Here is a 20,415-nt window from a genome sequence, read left to right on the forward strand (position 1 = left end):
CAATTTCCATATAAGATTAGTCATGCTCTTTTTATGTGCAATTTGTTAGAAAATAATTGATTGGGTAGATTTATTTTATGGGTTGATCCTTGACTGTAGTACTGTCAATCTGATATATTGTCGTTCTTGGGTAGCTTGTAAGAATAGATCATTCTGTTCTTCCTTGAAAATTAATTCTCTAAGAACAAATACTTTTGTTCTTGTTGTTGGTTTCAAAGTTATATTTTCCGATTGTTTGTTTGGGATGTAAAACTTGCAATTGAGTAATAAATAGGAATCAAAGTCGAGACCAGTTAAGTAAATCGATCAAGTGAATCTCGAAGCCTTGTTCATCACAATACTACTTTTCATCCTTTAATCATCATTACTTTTATTCAAATATTTTTGCTCTTCTTTTTATTTTTAGAAAATCATTTTTTCTAGGTTATTCACTCTTAGCGATAACTCTTTTTGTTGGTTTAAATAGCTTCTCCGTGGATTCGACACCTACGCTTCAACGACCGCTTAGCCAAGGGTATTAATTTTGGGCGAGACAGGGGTCTCTCACGGCATCTCCCTCATTCTGTCTCTCACTCTCTCTCACTCCCTTCTCTGCTCTTTTCCCTCTTTTTATGCTGAAATAGGGGTAATTATCACCCAGAAATTGCTAACAGCCCACTTAGGCTGCTGAAAAAGGTCTAGCAAACACCCAGAAATCTTGAAACAAATCTAACAATTTCTCAAGAGTAATTATCAGTCAATCTGAATGCTAAAACAGATCTAACTGTTACCCAGAAATCAATAACAGTCATGATGTTAGGGTTTAATCAACTAGAACTGGTCGTAGGTTTGAAAAAATAAAACCTAAAGAAAGTCTAGAGAAATTAAGAGAATAACTAGCTGCACCTTCCAGATCACTCTAACCAACTTCTAGTGGCTGTCGATCTCAAAGAGAAACTGAGACTTACCCAGAAAAGCATGGCCTTCACTTCCAAACCTTGTTTGAACCCTAATCTTGAAAATCTTTCCTTCCCTCTGATTCTTCCTGTAATCATCATGGACACTTGGCGGTTGAGTGGGAAAGTCAGAAGGATGCACAGACATACAGAAAGCAGGTTGAAACCAATAGAGTTTTTGAATTCCTAGTTGGTCTGAATCCAGAATATGATATTGTGAGGCAACAACTTCTCACCAGGGAGAGTGTGACCTTGTCTCAGGCCTATTCCTTAGTGCATAGTGTGGAAAGTAGGAGAAATGTTATGCTACAATATCAGCCTATGGAATCAGCCCTAGCAGTAGTGAAACCAAAGTTTGGGGTGACAAGGAGAGGGATATGAAGAAAGAAGACAAGAGGGAAGTAATTTGTTGTTACTGCAAGAGACCGAAGCACACAAGGGACACTTGTTGGAAGCTGTATCCATATCTAATTCCAGCTAACATAACTGAAATAACTAACTTTCTAGCACTACTAACATGCTAACAGAAACATAAATAACATGCTAACTAACTCTACATGATCAATAACTAGACATCCTTTATAGAACAATGTAGACTCTACTACTAAGTAACCTGGTACTGAAGGTGGACCATTATTGTACTTTGCCCGAATCTGGGCCATATGTGGATCTTGTTGGGATTCAGTTTTCAATTGATCCAACAATAGAGGGTAATACGGTTTGGACACCCCTATATGGGCCAGTTCCTTTAACCCCTGAAAGATCATTTTCCACAACATTAGAAGGTCCAGCTTAAATTCATTAGTAAAATCAGTAGCTTTGTATAGATGAGAGGGATTAGGAAGAAGAAGAGAAAGATGTGAAGAAGAGTTAGGGTTTGGGAGAAGAGAGAAGAGAAGAGGATTCAGTAACAGATATCAAACCTCTCTAAACACTTTTATTTCTTAATGAGATCGAAAGGAGAATTTACAGTGGTACCCTTACATATTTGAATACTATACAGTTCAGCTCCAAGACATAAGAAATCTCAAATATGCCCTTAAATGAAGAATACATCCCTTCTAATACTCCCCAGTTAGGACAAAGATATCTATCATGCCCAACTTGCTTACAAGTTTTGTTATACGAACATTGTTAACTTCTTTAGTGAGGATGTTTGCTAGTTGAGATTGTGAGATGGTATAAGGAGTGCAAATCTGAACGTCCAAGAGCTTCTCATGAACAAAGTGGTAATCAACCTCAATGTGTTTAGTGTGGTCATGTTAAACTGGATTATGGGAACACTGATGGCAACTTTGTTAGAATAAAGACTCATAGGACTAGGCAACATTTTTAGCAACAATGCCTCACACACCATGGGCAACTGCCTTAAATTCAGCTAGAGTGTTTGACCTTGCAACTACATTCTTTTTCTTGCTGCATCACATAACCAAGTTGCCTCCAACAAATGAGAAAAATTCTTATGTAGATTTCCTATTAGTGATAGATCTAGCCTAATCTACATCTATATACTTCAACATGAAGAAGTCCACAATTAGAAAAGATAATTCCCTTGCCTGAAGATGACTTCAGATGTCTCAAAATTCTATGAACAGCCTCAAGATGTAGACTTCTAGGAGCATGCATACATTGGCTTACAACACTAACAACAAAGAAAATATTAGGTCTAGAGTGGGATCAACTTCCCAACCAGGCATTGAAACATCACAGCATCAATTAAAGGATATCCATCCTAATCCCCAAGATGGTGACGATTTGGCTCAAATGGAGTCTTAGCAGGTTTAGTTCCCAACATCCTAGTCTCCTTGAGAAGATCAAGAGTGTACTTCCTTTTCGATATGAAGATACCTTTCTTGGATATGCTAACTTCAATTCCAAGGATGTAACAAAGTGTTAACAGGTGTATTATATGTACTGTACACAGGCTTAGTACCCGCAGGGGTATTTTCGTAATTCTGTAGACATATTGTTATGTACGGCCAGCATAGTATAAATAGAAAGCTTCACTCGACTGAAGCTAAGTTTTGTTGAGGTCTTAACTCAGTTGCCTCTTATTCTTCTTCCTTTTCTCCTTCTTTTCTTCTTCTTTTCTCCTTCTTTTCTTCTTCTTCTTGGTCTCCTGCTCAACATGGTACCAGAGCAGGTCCGTCCAGGCCTAGAAAACGACTAGCCGAGGTCTCTCTCCACTGCTGTGAAGGAGCTATAGTACTGATGCTTGAAGACAAGGAAGAGGAATCTTTTCTAGTGCTGCGATTAGTCTCCACTGCCGAGTAGGGCTTTGCTACAACTATGCTAACTGTTCAACTTCCTAGCACAGAAAAAGGGTTCAGCTACATGTATTTTTTGCAGGTAACTGGGTTGCTTTGGCTAAGAGGACTGTAGAAATCCATCCCAGATGTTCGAAGGAAGGCTCTGACCTGAAGGGAAGTTTGAGTTCATGACTGTACTGCCTATTGCTGGTACTGAATTTTTTTCCCTGTTTATGGCTTTTTGCATGACTGTTAATGTCCCAGAATCTGAGTAGGGACTGTTCCCCTTCCTCCGATTGTATGTTGCCCTAGTCTGCTGTCTAAGGGGCTGTTGATGAACCCTAGAACTTGAGTGACTGTTCGGCTGCCCTGGAAAGTGGATATCAGCCGATTAGGTGTGGTGAATCACCACTTGTATTGCTGTTCCTACTGTGTTTTTTTTTTGGGGGGGGGACTGAGAAGCTATATCAAAGTTGTGAACTGTAGGTCATTCAGACCTAGTTACACTACATGTGCAGTTCGTATATTGTTCTGTGGACTCCTACACAGTGTAGGTCATAAACCCTAGTACTGCAGCTGCAGTGTTTGTGCTTGGTTCTCTGTGAGGCCGAAAATCAGCAAGTGTCTAGTTGTGTTGCAGCTCTGTAAGACTGTGCTTTGGTTTTGTGTATTTCTAAACTGAGAATCATGAGTAGTGAAGATTCAGCTACATCCGGAATCTCCACAATGCTGAATTGAATGAGTGGGAACAATGACCTATCCTTCCCTATGGCTGTTGTTCCTCTTGACGGGTTAAACTACCTAGAGTGGTCAAGGGGGATCAAGCTATACATAACTGCAAGGGGAAAAGTAGGCTACATAAATGGAAGAATCAAAGAACCACCTTTTGGAAATGCAGAACATGATAGATGGGATCAGGAGAACAGTATGGTTATGTCATGGCTTTTGATCTCCATGCAACCACAAATAAGGAAGAACTTCATGTGGGCTGAAATTGCAAATGAGATCTGGGATCAGGCAAAGTCCACATATTCTGAACTTCGACACTATGCCAAAATTTATCAACTGCAAGCAGCTTCATCTACTTGTAAACAGGGGGAGAGGAGTTTATCAGTTTATTACTCTGACCTGACAACTGTTTGGAAGGAGCTGGACCATTATCAGAATATTGAGTGGAAGTGTGAGGAAGATGCAAATTTGTATAAGAAACTTGTCTCACAGCAAAGGGTGTTTGCCTTTTTTACATGGTCTCAATCCTATCTATGAACCCATAAGAGTACAAATTCTAAGTTCTAAGGATCTTCCTTCAATTCAGGAGGTCTATGCACTTGTCCAGTTTGAAGAGAGCAGAAGGAACTTGATGAACAGCACCGGAGGGGATGCAATTGTGTTGGCGGCAAAGGGGGGTCCCTCTACTAGTGGTGGACCTTCTTTCAAGAAAGGGGATCTCCAGAAGAAAGCAGAAGATAAGGAAAAATTGTGGTGCACTAATTGTTAGAAGCCCCGACACACCAAAGATACTTGTTGGGATCTCCATGGGAAACTGAAGTGGACTCAGGATTTACCTAAGAAGCAAGGCTCATATGGTATTAGAAGACCCGGGCAGCAAGGTACCAAGAAACACCACATGGCCAATATGGTTACTCAGGAGAATTAGCCCTCCACCTCCACTGTGACTCAACCACCACATGGCCAACATAACTACTCTGGATCCGACCCAAGGGAGGATATTGTCAACTCCTTCCGTGACCATTTGGAGCTTTATGGTAGAACAATTCGCCAGATAGATGCTCCTCCCACCACCTCTTTTGCATCCACATCAGGTAATCCTGCCACAGCTTTCCATGTTGCTTCTCACGACCTTAACTCTCCATGGATCATTAATTCTGGAGGGTCAAAACACATGACTGGTATGTCCTCCTTCTTCCAAACTTATCACCCTCTTTCCGGAAGAGATAAAGTGAGACTAGCTGATGGATCATACTCTCCCATAGCGGGTCAAGGAACTCTCTCTCTTCCCCTTGGCCTTACTCTTTCTAATGTTCTTCATGTTCCAAAATTTCCTATGAATTTGTTTTCAGTTAGTAGTGTTACAAATTCCTTAAATTTTCCGTGACTTTTTTCCCTTCCTATTATGTGATTCAAGATCTGGCCTCGGGGAGGACAATTGGTAGGGGTCGTATGGTTGATGGACTCTATATGCTGGAGAATACGGTTGGCCTTCTTGTTACAGAGTCAATGAGTCAGTTCAAAAAGAGTAAAATGTATTTATGGCATTGTCGTTTGGGTCACTTGTCTTTTGAGTCGTTGAAAGTTGTTTTCCTAGAACTGTGTAAGTCCGTATCTGTTTCCAATTTTTCTTGTCAAACGTGTCAGTTAAGAAAGCATTGTAAAATTCAATTTCCTCAAAGAAATAGTAAATCTGAGTTTCCTTTTCACATTATGCATTCGGATGTGTGGGGCCCTGTTACTTTACCTTCTGAGAGTGCCTACAAGTACTTTATTACTTTCATTGACGATTATTCCAGATACACTTAGGTATATCCAATGCGAACCCATGAGGAAGTACCAAAAATTATCCAAGATTTTCAGCGGATGGTCTTCACCCAATTTCAGACCGAAATACAAATATTTCAATCAGACAATGCAAAAGAATTTTTTTCATAGTGACCTCACGGAGTTCTTTGCTTCACATGGCTCACTTCATCGGAGCTCTTATGCCCGCACGCCACAACAAAATGGTGTGGCTGAACGGAAGAACCGTCACCTTCTTGAAGTGGCACGGGGTTTACTACTCCACATGAATATTCCCAAATGTTTTTGGCTTGAGGCTGTCCTTTGTTCTACATACCTCATTAACCGAATGCCCTCTCGTTGGTTAGAGTACAAAGCTCCACATCAGCTTCACTTTCCTAAGGCCCCTCTTCTTTCTATTCCCCCTCTTGTTTTTGGTTGTCGGTGCTTTGTCCAAAACCTATCTCCCACCCGGGGAAAATTGGACCCTCGTGCTATCCCGTGCATATTTCTTGGCTACTCATTCTCTCAGAAAGGGTATCGTTGCTTTGATCCTGTCTCACGGAAATTCTATATCTCCATGGATGTTACCTTCTTTGAGGATGAGCCCTTCTTTCCTGTTTCTCCTCAGGGGGAGTGTAGGTATGAGGAGAAACCGGTTTAACTTCCTCCTCTCCCTATTCCTTCTCCTTCTCCCCTTTCTCCCTCTGATCCTCCACCTTTCCGTGTTTTTTCTCATCGTCATAAAGGCCAATCAGGTTCAAGAGCTGAGGAGAATCTAGAAGTCGTACCTCAAATGCCATCAAATTCCTTGGGGGAAGATCATACTCACTTAGGTAACTTGACTCCTAACCTCCCTGTTGCTAATGATCTTGACCTTTCCATTGCCCACAGGAAAGGGGTTAGGTCGTGCACCACCAAACACCCCATTTCCAACTTTGTTTCCTATGAGAACATCTCACCTTCATTTCGTGCTTTTCTTACCTCCATTGACAGTATCCCTGTTCCCAAGAATGTGGCGGAAGCTCTCTCAGTTCCAGAATGGATGAAGGCCATGAAGGAAGAGATTGATGCTCTTCATAAGAATGGCACATGGGAACTTGTTGATCTCCCTAAGGGAAAGGATCCAGTTGGATGTAAATGGGTGTTCACTGTTAAGCATGGGGCTGATGGAACCTTGGAGAGGTATAAAGCTCATTTAGTGGCAAAGGGTTTCACTCAAGTATATGGGGTTGATTATGCAGAAACCTTTGCTCCTGTTGCCAAAATGAACTCTATTAGAGTCCTTTTCTCTCTTGCTGTCAATCTGAATTGGGATCTACATCAGCTCGACATCAAGAATGCCTTCTTGAATGGTAACCTTGAAGAGGAAGTTTATATGGTTCAACCCCCCGGTTTTTTGGCTCAAGGAAGTGAACAAAAGGTGTGTAAGTTGAAGAAGTCTTTATATGGGCTGAAGCAATTACCAAGGGCTTGGTTCGATAGATTTCATATTATAGTTCAGGAGAGGGGATAAAAAGAGTAGAAGGTAAAATGGCTGCCCTAATAGTATATGTGGATGACATAATTGTTACTGGTGACTGGAAGGATGAAATTCAAAGTTTGATGGGCTTCCTTGCCACTCAGTTTGAGGTGAAAGATCTAGGACCCGCCAAATACTTCCTTGGGATTGAGGTTGCCCGATCAAAAAGGGGTACCTTCATCTCCCAAAGGAAATATGTCCTAGATTTTCTCAAGGACACAGGAAAGATTGGGGTTAAACCAGCCGACTCTCTAATTGATCCCAACCATAAGTTAAGTGACAGTCAAGGTGAACCACTTAAGGATGTGAAGCAATTTCAGAAGCTTGTAGGGAGATTGTTGTACCTCTCTATGACTCGTCCAGACATAGCATATGCTGTTGGTGTCCTCAGTCAATTCATGCATGCAACTAGATCCACCCATCTTGAAGCAGCGGAGAGAGTACTACGGTATCTTAAGAAGTTCTCGGGTGCTGGTTTATTATTCCAGAAACATGGACACTTGAGGGTTGAAATTTACACAGATGCGGATTGGGCTGGATCTCAAAGTGACAGAAGGTCTACTAGTGGTTACTGCACCTTTGTAGGAGGGAACCTTGTTACTTGGAGGAGTAAGAAGCAAACCGTGGTAGCTAGATCTAGTGCTGAAGCTGAATACCGTGCAATGGCACACGGAGTAGCCGAAAGTATGTGGATAAAGAATCTATTGGGAGAGTTGGGTTTTCTAGTTGGTAAACCCATGACTCTACTCTGTGACAATAAGGCAACTATCAGTATCGTTGCCAACCCGGTACTACATGATAGAAAAAAGCACATTGAAGTTGACAAGCATTTTATCAGAAAGAAAATCATCACAGGCGAAGTATGCACTCCATACATCAGCTCTAAAGACCAACTTGCAGACTTATTTACAAAAGGGCTAAACCATTCTAGACATCAAGGTCTCTGTGACAAGTTGGGCATGATTGATATCTATGCCCCAACTTGAGGGGGAGTGTTAACAGGTGTATTATATGTATTGTACATAGGCTTAGTACCTGCAGGGGTATTTTCGTAATTCTGTATACATATTGTTATGTACGGCCAGAATAGTATAAATAAAAAGCTTTACTCGATTGAACCTAAGTTTTGTTGAGGCCTTAACTCAGTTGCCTCTTATTCTTCTTCCTCTTCTCCTTCTTTTCTTCTTCTTTTCTCCTTCTTTTCTTCTTCTTCTTGGTCTCCTGCTCAACACAAAAATCTTCTCAATCTTTGATCTCAGATTCCTTCCCTCGGAAGGACTTCAACTGCTAAATCTGCTCTTGGCTATCCCTAGTCACAACTATACCATTCACATACACTACAACAATCCCTGTCCCTTTATCTCCTTGTTTGATAAAAAAATGTATGATCAGCTTGGCACTAGCTATACCCTATCTTTTTCATGGAACAACTAAGCCTTAAAAACTAGGCTCTTGGAGATTGTTTTTATACCATACAAAGCTTTCTTCAACCTACATGCTTTGCCCTTAACATCTAGGATCCCATATTTGACATGGAGAAAAGCATTTTTCACATCAAATTGGAACAAAGGCTATGATTTGGTTGCACCATATTCTTATTGAGTTGATCTTGATAACTGGAGCACAGAACACTTCTTGTTTGTTGCACCAGAACCTGCATCTAATTTCCAAGCCAGAGGCTGATTTGGTGAGGAAGCCTGCCCTTAACAACTGGAGCAACAAACAAGCATCAAAATATAGTTGCACCAGAAACTACATCTAACTTCCTGTTATATATAAGCAACAAACAAGCAAAATAACATGAACAAACATCAAACTTTCCAATTTTTTGATTGAAACATGTAGAAATATATTGGGTGAATAGTGAGGGTTACTAGGTGAGGAAGCCTCAAGGTCTTCCAATTTAAAACATGTGTGCATCCCATGTTAAATTGGTAATTTAATTATAAGAACCAGGGGTATTTTAGTAGATTCAATATACGGACCAGGGAGGATCATGTTTAGCATAACTGTGCCCTACCCATACCCGTACGGGTGTAAAATCCTCAAACCCATTCCTGCCCCAAAATCTAATTTTCAAAAAAAAAGGGCACCCATTGGGTATGATGGAAATTGCCATCCCTAATTGCACCAAGGTAAAATCACTAGCATTTTTTTTTAAATGTAAGCACTACCACAACTACTAACAAGTATTTAGCGAGGTAATACATCACCATGAGTAAAAAATTAGGGGGAATAGATAAAGAAAAGTATAAGGCATCTGTGAAACTATTTATTAGTTACTGATTTACATGGATCTTCACCAGTGAAAAATAAACTTACAGGTTTGATTGATCGTGAACTAAAATGTTTTGAAATAATGATTTCAGCAACTGCCTGCAAAATGAAGCACATGTTACTGTTTTCCTTATTTTTCTATTCTTATCGGTGTTAACAATTTGATGAAGCCAGCATTATCTTCTATACTATTTTTGTTTAATAAGCATCATTCAGACAAACTCAGAAACATAACAAGAATTTCCAAAAAAAAAAAAAACCTCAAAGAGCAGCCAATAATTGTCTATACTTAATTCCTACAACTATTTCATGTTACTGCTCTTAAAAACATGATGGTCTTAGATTTGCCCAACATCACGCTAGAATTTAGGTTTTAGAATTACAATGAAATACAATGATGGAGAGAAAGGACATAGTGAAGACAATCAATGCTTCATAAGTCTAAAAAGGGAATGGAACACCTCTTTTGCTCATTTAGCTTCTACTCAGGTTTCTAGACAAGCTTCTATTTTTTTTTTCTGAAGGGTAAAGAAAAATTCATTAAAATAAAACAAAAATACAAAGGGGAAGGTGACAAGAAATCACCCAAGAGAAAAGACAACACTAAAACAGTTACACCCAAAGACGCCGAACAGAAACATTAAAATGAAGAGAAAACTCCAAAATGACCACATGCACCCTACTCCTACTCGAATGACCCTGAAACAGAACCCATACGCCTAAACTTCCTATTCTTCTCAAATGATCCTAGACAAGCTTCTATTGCCTGGCAAGGAACAAGTTAACCACCTTTAAGTTACTATTACAAATTATGTTTAAACCTTAAGGCTTTATAGGGAAGATTCTTGTTTCATAAAAAAATATTTGATTATGATTGTGAAATTGAATTTTACTATGAAAAAGTACAAATCAGGAACAAGGTACTGTAGAACTAAACATTAAAAAATCAAGAACAGAAAATGCAAAAAGCAGAAGAAGAAAATGGTGAAATGTGAGAATAGTCATAAGCTATGAGATATGTAGAATTATATATAAACTATGAGATATGTAGAATTATATATAAACTATTCATTAGATGTCCAATAAAAATCATAGCTATGTTAGCTATGTCCTACAATCTTACCATAACTTCTATCCGAGAAAGGTATGGTCTCTTCTCTGCATCATGAGAAAATCGCACTTGCCCTTTTCTCTCTCTAGACTTGGCCCACTCTCTAAGGACATCAGGATGCATCCACAACTCTTCCATGTCTTCAGGAGAAGCTCTAGTGTCCCAATATGCCCATGCATCACCTGTTCTCGCATGAAAATTGCTCAGGTAACAATCTATAGCTACAGAACATAGAAATTTAATCTTTACAAAGACGAGAAAAGGATTTTGTTTAAAAAGAAAAGTGATATTATAAATGTATGCGAAATGGATAAATTGATCTTTGACCACTTATTCTTTTTATGAATTTTCTTGCTTCATTGAGAATGAAACTTTTGTCTCATTGAGGTTGTTAGGTAATAGAGAAGTTTAGCATGTAAGGTTGTTTAACATACTATCCAAATCAAAAAAGATACACCCAGATATCCATACAAGCTTCCCTGAGTGGTAGGGAAAGGAGATACCTGCTTTTACTGAAACAGGTGCAGCAGGAGCAGAAGCATTAGTCCGTGAAGAATGACCAACATAACTGTGTCTGCACAACAAGAAGAAAACCCCAAGCAATTTCAGAACTTAAATTTTTCATTTGGTTTTATATAATCATTTATTTGCTAGAAATTTGTATATATCTTCATGACAATAGGAAGAAGGCATCCATGTCCGAAAGAAATTTAAATATAAACCTATAATGCCCAGATAGGAATAGTACTGACTCAGATTAGGATGCAATAACTGGGGACACACCTCTCCATTTCCTAGAATTATAGACACGGATGTGGTTATGTGAATCCTATATACCATGCTTCTACCAAATTTAATTAACTATATAGATTTTTTTCATAGTATGACTTATCAAAATCATGTTTTGAAGTTTTGACATCGATGGACATTTTGTACAGCTCTGTACTTTATTTCTTTTGTAAGGACAATCTTGTCCATTCATATTTTAATATAAATATGCCTATTCTGGGTTAGACAGTGTATGCTCTTAGCTTCAATCAAAATGATGTACATTATGGCATTTAATATAAATGAATAAAGTACATATTTGATTCATTTTATCGTGGTGTGTTTCTGTGTAATACCCTTAAACTGGACACATATGAGACTCGTGTTAGTTTAGAATCTTCACAGCCGTTGGATAGATCTGGGGAGATTTATCTTGCCAAAGCTGACACTGATGTGTCACCAAGTTGGTTGGGGTGGCTTGTCTCAGCTGCCAGGGTGAGACCTGAGGTACATGCAGTGTGGGTTTTCTTGAAACCCTGAATCGGACCAGAATTCCAATATTGCCCTGGACCATGGAGATAGATGGGCAAAACTAGAATGTTACACTTGACCCCTAGACTCGATTATGATACTACACTAGGTGTCGGATTGTTTGCAAAAGGTTTTAATTCCCGGGATCCATGTTTTCCTTTTAAATCTATCTTGGGTGGCAACAGGCATACTTTCCTTTTCAAAGGAAGTGTCGCCTCACCCTATTCTTCATATTCTGAAAGTTTCATTGGCTTCAGACAAGTACTAAAGGAGTTCTATTCATCTATCTTGGGCGGCAGCAGGCCTACTTTCCTTTTCTGGACTGTGATTTCAGATCTCAGTTTCTCTGTGTTTTGGACATCTTCTCTTGGTTGTAAGAGGTTTTAACTCTCCTCATTTAACACTTTTGGATTTCTTCTTGTAATTGTATTGCTTGTTTTATGCTATCCCTTCTATATTTTGTTCACTATTGGACTTGAGAAATGAAAAATAATCTCCGTAAAGTTCAATGGAAGCAACTATGCACTTTGGAAGTTTCACTTCCAATATTTTGTTTAAAGGAAAGGATTATGGGGCTATATCGATTGCTCTACAGACATGCCCGATGCTAGTGATGTCAAGGGCTGAAGAAATGGAAAACAGAAAATGCATAGGTTGTGTCTTGGATTCTCGGATCTGTCACTATTGATGTTTCTATCCCAATGAGGGGAATCAAAACGGCATATGAGATGTTTGAATACCTTGAAAAGGTGTATCAACAATCAAACATGTCCAGGCAATATCAGAGTGAGTGAGATATATTGTATTATGCTCAGGGGGAGAAAAGGATTCTGGAGAACTATGCTGGTTTCGTCAACCTTTAGACTGAATATGAGTTGGTTCACCTTGGAGATTTATTTACAGATTGGTGTGTAAAGTATATGAAGAAGCACTTTGATAAGAGGAAAGTTATGGATTTTTTTTATGCATCTCCGGTCTGATTATGAGACAATATGGTCAAACATACTTGACTTGGATATAATTCTTGGAGAGTTATTAAGAGAGGAAGCTTAGCTTCTTACTCAGTCCTCTCTTGATAAGAAGAAAAAACATGACATAAATGCAGTTTTTCTGGATGCCAAATGATGAGTTTTGGGCTGATATAACTTGTTTTTTATTTACATAGCATAGTTAGGGAGTTATTGGGCCTTAGGCCCATTAGTTTATGTTTTTAAGAGTGTTTTTTTAAGTTCTCACAAGTAGCCGACTTACTAAGGACATACTTGTGTTTGTACTCTCTTTTATTTATGTGTACATAATCTAATGAAAGGGGCGGCCAGACCTAATTCTAAGCTTCTCCCATTCTCTTCTATCTCTCTTCCCTCTCTTTCTCAGCAGAAACCTTTTTCTTCTCTTTCTTTTCTTCTTTCTTTTTCATATCAAAACGGGTTGTCCAAGCTTTTCTACATGGTATCAGAGCAAGTTTAAAGATTTCTTGAGCTGCTCCATCATGCAGTTCTAGATCGGCCAACTGCATGATAAGGTAGTTGTCTAGTAGGACTGCAATCAGTCCTAGTTGTAATGTACAATAAACAAGAAAGAAAGTTTGAGAATAAGAGAAGAAGAAGAAGAAAGAGGAGAAGAGACGGAGAAGAAGAGAAGAAGATCAAAAAAGAGTGTGGGCCATAACATAGATTGCCACCCCACTCAGCTATTTATATTAAAAGTTTAAATAGGGTAAAAACCAGAATTACCCCTATTGCTTACATAAGCTAAGAAATAATACAAAACAGAAAATAACTACCAACTACCACTAAGTGACATAAGTAACATAGATAGACAAACAGTAGAGGGGACCACATTAATGTTCTACATCTCTACACTCCCCCTCTAATTGGGAATAGATATTAGTCATTCCCAACTTGCATAGATCTACCTCTAACTTTGTCTTTGAAACTGCCTTAGTGAAGAGATCTGTAAGTTGCATGCTGGAGGTGATATATGGAAGATACACTTCTTGGGAAGCAACTCTATCTCTGATAAAGTGTCAATCCACTTCAATATGCTTAGTTCTGTCATGTTGTACCAAATTATAGGCAATGTTAATAGCAGCCTGATTATCACATTACAGCATTAGGGGCTTCTCATAAGCAATACCCAACTCCTCAAATAGGGATTTCAACCATAACACTTCAGCCACACCATTCGCCATGGACATATATTCAGCTTCAGCACCGGAGCGAGCAACAACATTTTGTTTCTTACTTCCCCAAGAAACAAAATTGCCTTCTACAAAAGCACAATACCCAGAGGTAGACCTCCTATCATTAACACATCCAGCCCAATCAGCATCTGTGTAAACTTCTATTTTCATGTGACCATTATCTTTGAAGAGTATACCTTTGCCTAGACATCTCTTCACATACACCAATATCCTCTCAACTGCAAGTAGGTGAGTCATTCTAGGAGAATGCATATACTGGCTAACATTGACTGCATAAAAGATGTCTAGTCGTGTGAGACAAAGATAGAGAAGTTTTCCAACCAACCGTTGGAACATAACTTTATCTTCAAGAGGCTTTCCACCTTCTACATTGATCTTGTGATTTTGTTTAATAGGTGTGTCAGCAGGGTTAACACCTAGCTTCTCAGTTTCTTCCAACAGATCAAGAATATACTTCATTTGGGAAACAAAAATCCCATGTTTAGACCATGCTACCTCAATACCCAAGAAATACCATAGCTCTCCTAAGTCTTTGACCTCAAATTCTTGGTGAAGGAGTTGCTTAAGACAGTGCCATCCACATATATAGCAAGAAGTGTTAAGGAGGAATCCACATTCTTAATAAAAAGAGTATGGTCTGACTGGGCTTGCATATAACCAAATTTTTCAAGAGCTTGTCTAAATCTATCAAACCAGGCTCTAAGAGACTGTTTCAGTCCATATAAGCCTTATTAAGCCGGCATACCTTCTTTCATACTTCTACACTATAAAATCCAAGAGGTAACTAACTGCATGTACACCTCTTCTTGCAAGTCACCATTGAGGAAGGAATTTTTAACATCCATCTGAAACAATGGCCATGAGAAATTGGCTGCAAGAGATAGTAAAACTCTGATAGTGTTCATCTTTGCTACTAGTGCAAAATGTTAGAATGATATGTTAGAAGGCTTGAGTGTGTTCGGCTGATAAGAATTCCTATTAGCCCATTCTTATGTTAAACTTATCTTGTAACTGGGCCTTTACTAATGGGCCTAATCTTGTTTATGTCTTAAGTCTTCTGGGTGTCCCATCACTAATCAGGGGTATCCCAGTAATTTTTTGTACTTTGTACTTCACTTATATATAAATAAAGGCATGGTTAACTGTAAGTACAGTTCGACATTCCAGCATCTGTTCTTCTTCTCCTCTTTTCTGTTACTTCGACTACAGTGGTTCAGCTTTCATGGTATCAAAGCATTGAGCACCTTCCTGGTTACTGCCGACGCCATCTCCTCTATCTTGCTGTATTTCACTTTTTTTTTTTTTCTTATCTGGGTTGCTGCTGTGAAACCCTAGGGTTGCAGGAGAACAACACAAGGTTCGACCTAGGGTTTCCCTTGGTTGTAGGGTGCAAGGGAGGTAAGACCCTGAAGCTGGAGTCCTACTAGTTTCTAGTAGGTAGCAGCTATTCGGCTGCTAAGAAGAGGTCTGTATAGGACAGACCTAGTTGATGACTGATTTCAGCAGTCCTAGTGTTGTCTGTAAGGAGGGGAACTCCCTTTACAGTTGCAGTACTTGAAGTTCAAGTGGAGTCTGCATAGCACAGGTCGGTTACCAGCCCAGAACACCTTTTGCTGTTGTAACAGAACTGCTTCAAAACGGTGACAGTCTCGGCAAGTCTGAAACTGTGTTGCCAGCTGTCAGGGCCTGCTGAGGTTACTTCAGCTAATCAGAACCTGCATCAGAACTGGTTCAGAAAGACCTTTACAGAACTGTGGCGAATTCAGTTACAGATCATTTCCAGGTAGGTTACCAGCCCTACTCCAGCTCTGTGAACTAGTTCAGTTACAGACTTTTCCTTGCTGCTGTACCCAAACTGGTTTAGTCCAAGTGAAGCCTATCCAGTGTGCTACCAGCACTGTGAACTCTGAGGTGAAGCCTATCTGGTGTGCTATCAGCACTGTGAACTCTGTGACTACTTCGGCCAGCCCTTACCAGAACCACCCAACAGTACTGTGAACAACTCCTTGACCGAAGTTAGGATGTCATCACTATCCGATGAAATTTCTTCTAAAGATAACAGACCAGTTATAAGGTCCTCAAACCTGGAGAACCCTAATCTGCATAGCTTGCAGATTACAAGTGTGCTATTGGATGAGTATAATTTTAGAGAGTGGTCTGTCTCAGCAAGACTGTTCATTACCTCTCGTGACCTCGCAGGCTATTTGGATAGAGATAAAAAGGAACCAGAAATCAGCAGCCCTGAATACACTGTGGCGCAAGGAAAATGCCACAGTTATGTCTTGGTTGCTGGCCTCCATGACTCCTCGGGTGGCCAAAACTGTTCATCATTTTCCTACAGCCACTAAAATATGGGAGAAAGTATCTAAGACATATGGCCAAAAGAAGAATAATGCTAGAATCTACAGGCTGAACCAAGACATTGCAGCCCTAAGGCAAGGAGACATGTCTGTGGTAACATACTTTGCAACACTGGAAGGTCTCTGGGAAGAGCTTGACCATCACATGATTTTGGATTGGGAAAATGCCAGGGATAAGGAGAGGCATGACAAGCAGATTGAGGAGGGCAGAGCCTTCAAGTTCCTAGCAGGCTTAGACCCTATATATGAAGGTGTAAGATCACAGATTCTAGGGAGAGATGAATTACCTGAGCTTCATCATGTTTACTACCTGGTGAGGAATGAAGAAGTAAGGAGAAAGAAGATGCAAGTTGACTCCCAGACACAAGCAACAGAACTATCTGGAGAACATTCAGCCTTAGTCTCCACTAAGGGAAGCAGATTTTCAAATAAGAAGTCCCTCAAGTGTACCCATTGTGGTGGTGAGAAACACACAAAGGAGAAATGTTGGGTCTTGTACCCTCATCTGAAGCCAGAGGCTCTGAGAAAGGAAAAAAGGCAACATAAGGGCCACACAGCAAGTGTGAATCTTGCCACCAACAACAGTAGTGACATCTCATAGAGTACTCAGCCAGTGTCCTCCTCCACCACAAAGCAGGTTGCTGATTCCTCTGGACCAAGTAACTTGGGCTTTACAGCTAGTGAGGTAGAGGTTCTCAGCCGGGCATTTGCCTATCTGAAGAACAATCCTTTAGCTTCCACCTCTCTTGCCAAATCAGGTACAGCCTCTGCATTTAGTGCAACTAGATCCATTAATTCTAGCTCTTGGGTGATTGACTCAGGAGCCACTGACCATATGACACATATGTCCTCATTATTCTCCTCATATCATTGGCCAGGATAAGATGAGAGTAGTTGATGGGTCCCTCTCCATCTCGGAAAAGGGAGTGGTTGACCTAAGCAAGGATCTCTCTCTTGAATCAGTCTTACATGTTCCTAGTCTTACATCAAATTTGTTGTTTGTTTCAAAGCTTACAAGAAATTTGAACTGCAGTATAACTTTTTTTCCCTCTCATTGTGTTTTCCAGGACAGATTGACGAGGAGAACAATTGGGAGTGGTCATGAGTATGAGGGCCTCTACTATTTTGATGCAGATGTCAGTTCAGCACTGCAAGCTTCTGCTACTACTAGTCCAGAAAGTGTGGAGTCAAGAGCTAGGCTGCACTTGTGGCATGCTAGGCTAGGTCATTTGTCTTTTTCTTCTTTAGCAATGTTGTTTCCCGATTTATGTAAGGGCATTCCGAGTCAAAGTTTAGTTTGTGATGTGTGTCAAATGTCAAAACAATGCAGATCAATGTATCCAATTTCTAGTAATGAAATTCGAGCCCCTTTTGATTTGGTCCATTCTGATGTTTGGGGTCCTTCACCCATTGTCTCCATTGATGGCTTCCGTTATTTTATCAGTTTTATTGACCATTATTCTCGGTGCACTTGGATTTATCTGTTAAAAGGACATGAAGAAGTTCCACGGATAACTATGATGCTTTGCAAGATGATTGAAACCCAATTTGATAAGAAGATTAAACAATTCCATTCAGACAATGCAGCTGAATATTTTGAAAGATCCCTGAACTCATTCATGGAAGACGAAGGCATGCTACATCAATCATCATGTGCTTACACCCCTCAGCAAAATGGAGTTGTTGAGCGCAAGAACAGGCACCTAATGGAGACAGCTCGAGCTCTACTTTTCTAGCACATTGTGCCCAAGCAATATTGGTCTCAAGCTGTTCTCGCTGCATCATACCTGATAAATCGGATGCCATCTAAGGTACTGGGTATGAAGACCCCTTTCTCTGTCTTGTGTCCCACTCTTCCAGAATTTCCTCTTCCCCCATGGGTTTTTGGATGTACATGCTTCATACATGTGAAGGATCCAAAGAAAACCAAGCTGGATCCTAAGGCTACAAAGGGAATTTTTTTGGGTTACTCTCCTATGCAAAAGGGTATAAGTATTATGATCCTGTCTCCAAGAAAAAATATGTCACCAGAGATGTAGTCTTTTTTGAGTCTCAACCCTATTTCCAATCTTCTCATAATCCTCTTCAAGGGGAGACTAGTGGGATGGAAGAGGATTCTCATTCTCCCTTCTTTTTTGTTCCCCTTTCATCACCTTCCACTACTCCTAGCTATAACATTCCGGGATGACCTAGTGAGACTCCCGTTGTGCCAGTTACATCTCCAGCTTCAGCTGATGCTCTTAATGATTCCAGCAGGCAAGAGAAAGAGATACTTACATACAGTAGAAGGAAGAAGGGCCCTCAACCTCATGATTGCAACCAGTTGGACTCGGATCAATCTGCCTCTGCAATCCAAGGTAATTCTGACTCTCCCAATTCAGAATTGGATCTTCCCATTGCTCTTCGTAAGCCTGTTCGTTCTTGTACCACTTGGCATTCCATAGCTGATTATGTCTCTTACTCACATTTATCACCTGCCTATCATTCCTTTGTGTCTGCTCTTTCCTCTGTATGTATCCCTTCCAGATATTCAGAGGCGGTATCTGATCCAAGATGGAAAGAAGCCATGAATGAAGAAATTAAAGCCCTAATGAAAGCAAGAACGTGGGAATTGGTGGACCTGCCAGAAGGGAAAGGCACTATTGGGTGCAAGTGGGTATTCACAGTAAAGCACAGGGAAGATGGGTCAATTGAAAGATACAAGGCCAGACTTGTGGCAAAGGGATTTACACAAAAGGAAGGAATTGACTACGAGGAAACCTTTGCCCCGGTAGCAAAGCTCAACACAATCAGGGTTCTACTGTCATTAGTTGCAAAATTCTCTTGGGAACTTCACCAGCTGGATGTGAAGAATGCTTTCCTAAATGGTGATCTACATGAAGAGGTATTCATGGAACCCCCACCTGGATATAATGTTGGAAAGAAGGTGTGTAAACTAAGGAAAGCTTTGTATGGCTTGAAGAAATCTCCCTGGGCATGGTTTGAGAGACTTTGTACGGCCATGAAGAAAGTGGGGTACACTCAGAGCAGTGCGGATCATACATTGTTTACAAGGAGACAGAATGAAAAACTTACAACTTTCATTGTTTATGTGGATGATATTGTGATTATTGGAAATGATGTGAAAGAGATGAAGAGGTTGAAGGAGTTCTTAGCTTCAGAATTTGAGATCAAGGACCTGGGAAATCTAAGATATTTTCTCGGGATTGAAGTTGCTAGATCAAGAGAAGGAATCTACATATGTCAACAAAAATATGTGTTAGATCTCCTAGAAGAAACATGCATGATGGGGTGCAGGCCAACAAACACACCAATAGAACCGAACCATGGATTACAAGAATCAATGGGTGAGGAATACTGTGATAAGGAAAGGTACCAAAAATTGGTAGGAAAACTGATATACCTATCCCTCACTCGGCCAGACATTGCCTATGCAGTGCATGTTGTCAGTCAATTCATGCACTCACCAAAGACTCCTCATATGAGAGCAGTGGAAAGAATTCTAAGATATTTGAAAACTTGCCTAGGAAAAGGAATTCTATTCAGGAAAAACAACAGACTTAGAATTGAAGCCTACACTGATGCTGATTGGGCTGGGTCTGTTGGAGACAGAAAGTCAACCTCAGGTTATTGTACATTCTTGGGAGGAAACCTAGTCACATGGCACAGTAAGAAGCAGAATGTTGTGGCTAGATCAAGTGCAGAAGTAGAATACCGAGCTATGGCACACGGGGTTGCTGAACTCTTATGGCTCAGAACTCTCCTTAATGAGCTTGGTATCAAGATTGAAGGTCCTCTCAAGTTGTATCGTGATAATAAAGCTGCTATCAACATTGCCAATAATCCAGTACAACATGACAGGACAAAACATATTGAAATTGATCGACATTTTGTAAGAGAGAGAATTGTTTCAGGGGAACTCTGTGTGCCTTATACTCCATCAGA

At 40.1% G+C, this 20,415-nt stretch overlaps 1 protein-coding gene across 10 annotated transcripts in view; it reads right to left on the reverse strand.

Annotated features, from left to right (window-relative positions):
- The window catches only part of LOC148846522 (transglycosylase), a 129,440-nt gene that overhangs the window by 33,467 nt on the left and 75,558 nt on the right, over positions 1 to 20,415 (reverse strand). For all 10 annotated transcript variants that reach the window (XM_088955346.1, XM_088955341.1, XM_088955338.1 and 7 more), the window contains 3 exons: positions 11,112 to 11,182; positions 10,621 to 10,790; positions 9,543 to 9,596 (listed from right to left, as the gene is read on the reverse strand). In XM_088955346.1, the coding sequence (XP_088811472.1) occupies positions 9,543 to 9,596; positions 10,621 to 10,790; positions 11,112 to 11,182 (295 nt within the window). The remainder of the gene's footprint in view (positions 1 to 9,542; positions 9,597 to 10,620; positions 10,791 to 11,111; positions 11,183 to 20,415) is intronic.

Source organism: Nelumbo lutea, chromosome 7 (genome assembly GCF_056320005.1).
Source record: "Nelumbo lutea isolate HS-2025 chromosome 7, American lotus-T2T, whole genome shotgun sequence".
Taxonomy (NCBI): Eukaryota; Viridiplantae; Streptophyta; class Magnoliopsida; order Proteales; family Nelumbonaceae; genus Nelumbo; species Nelumbo lutea.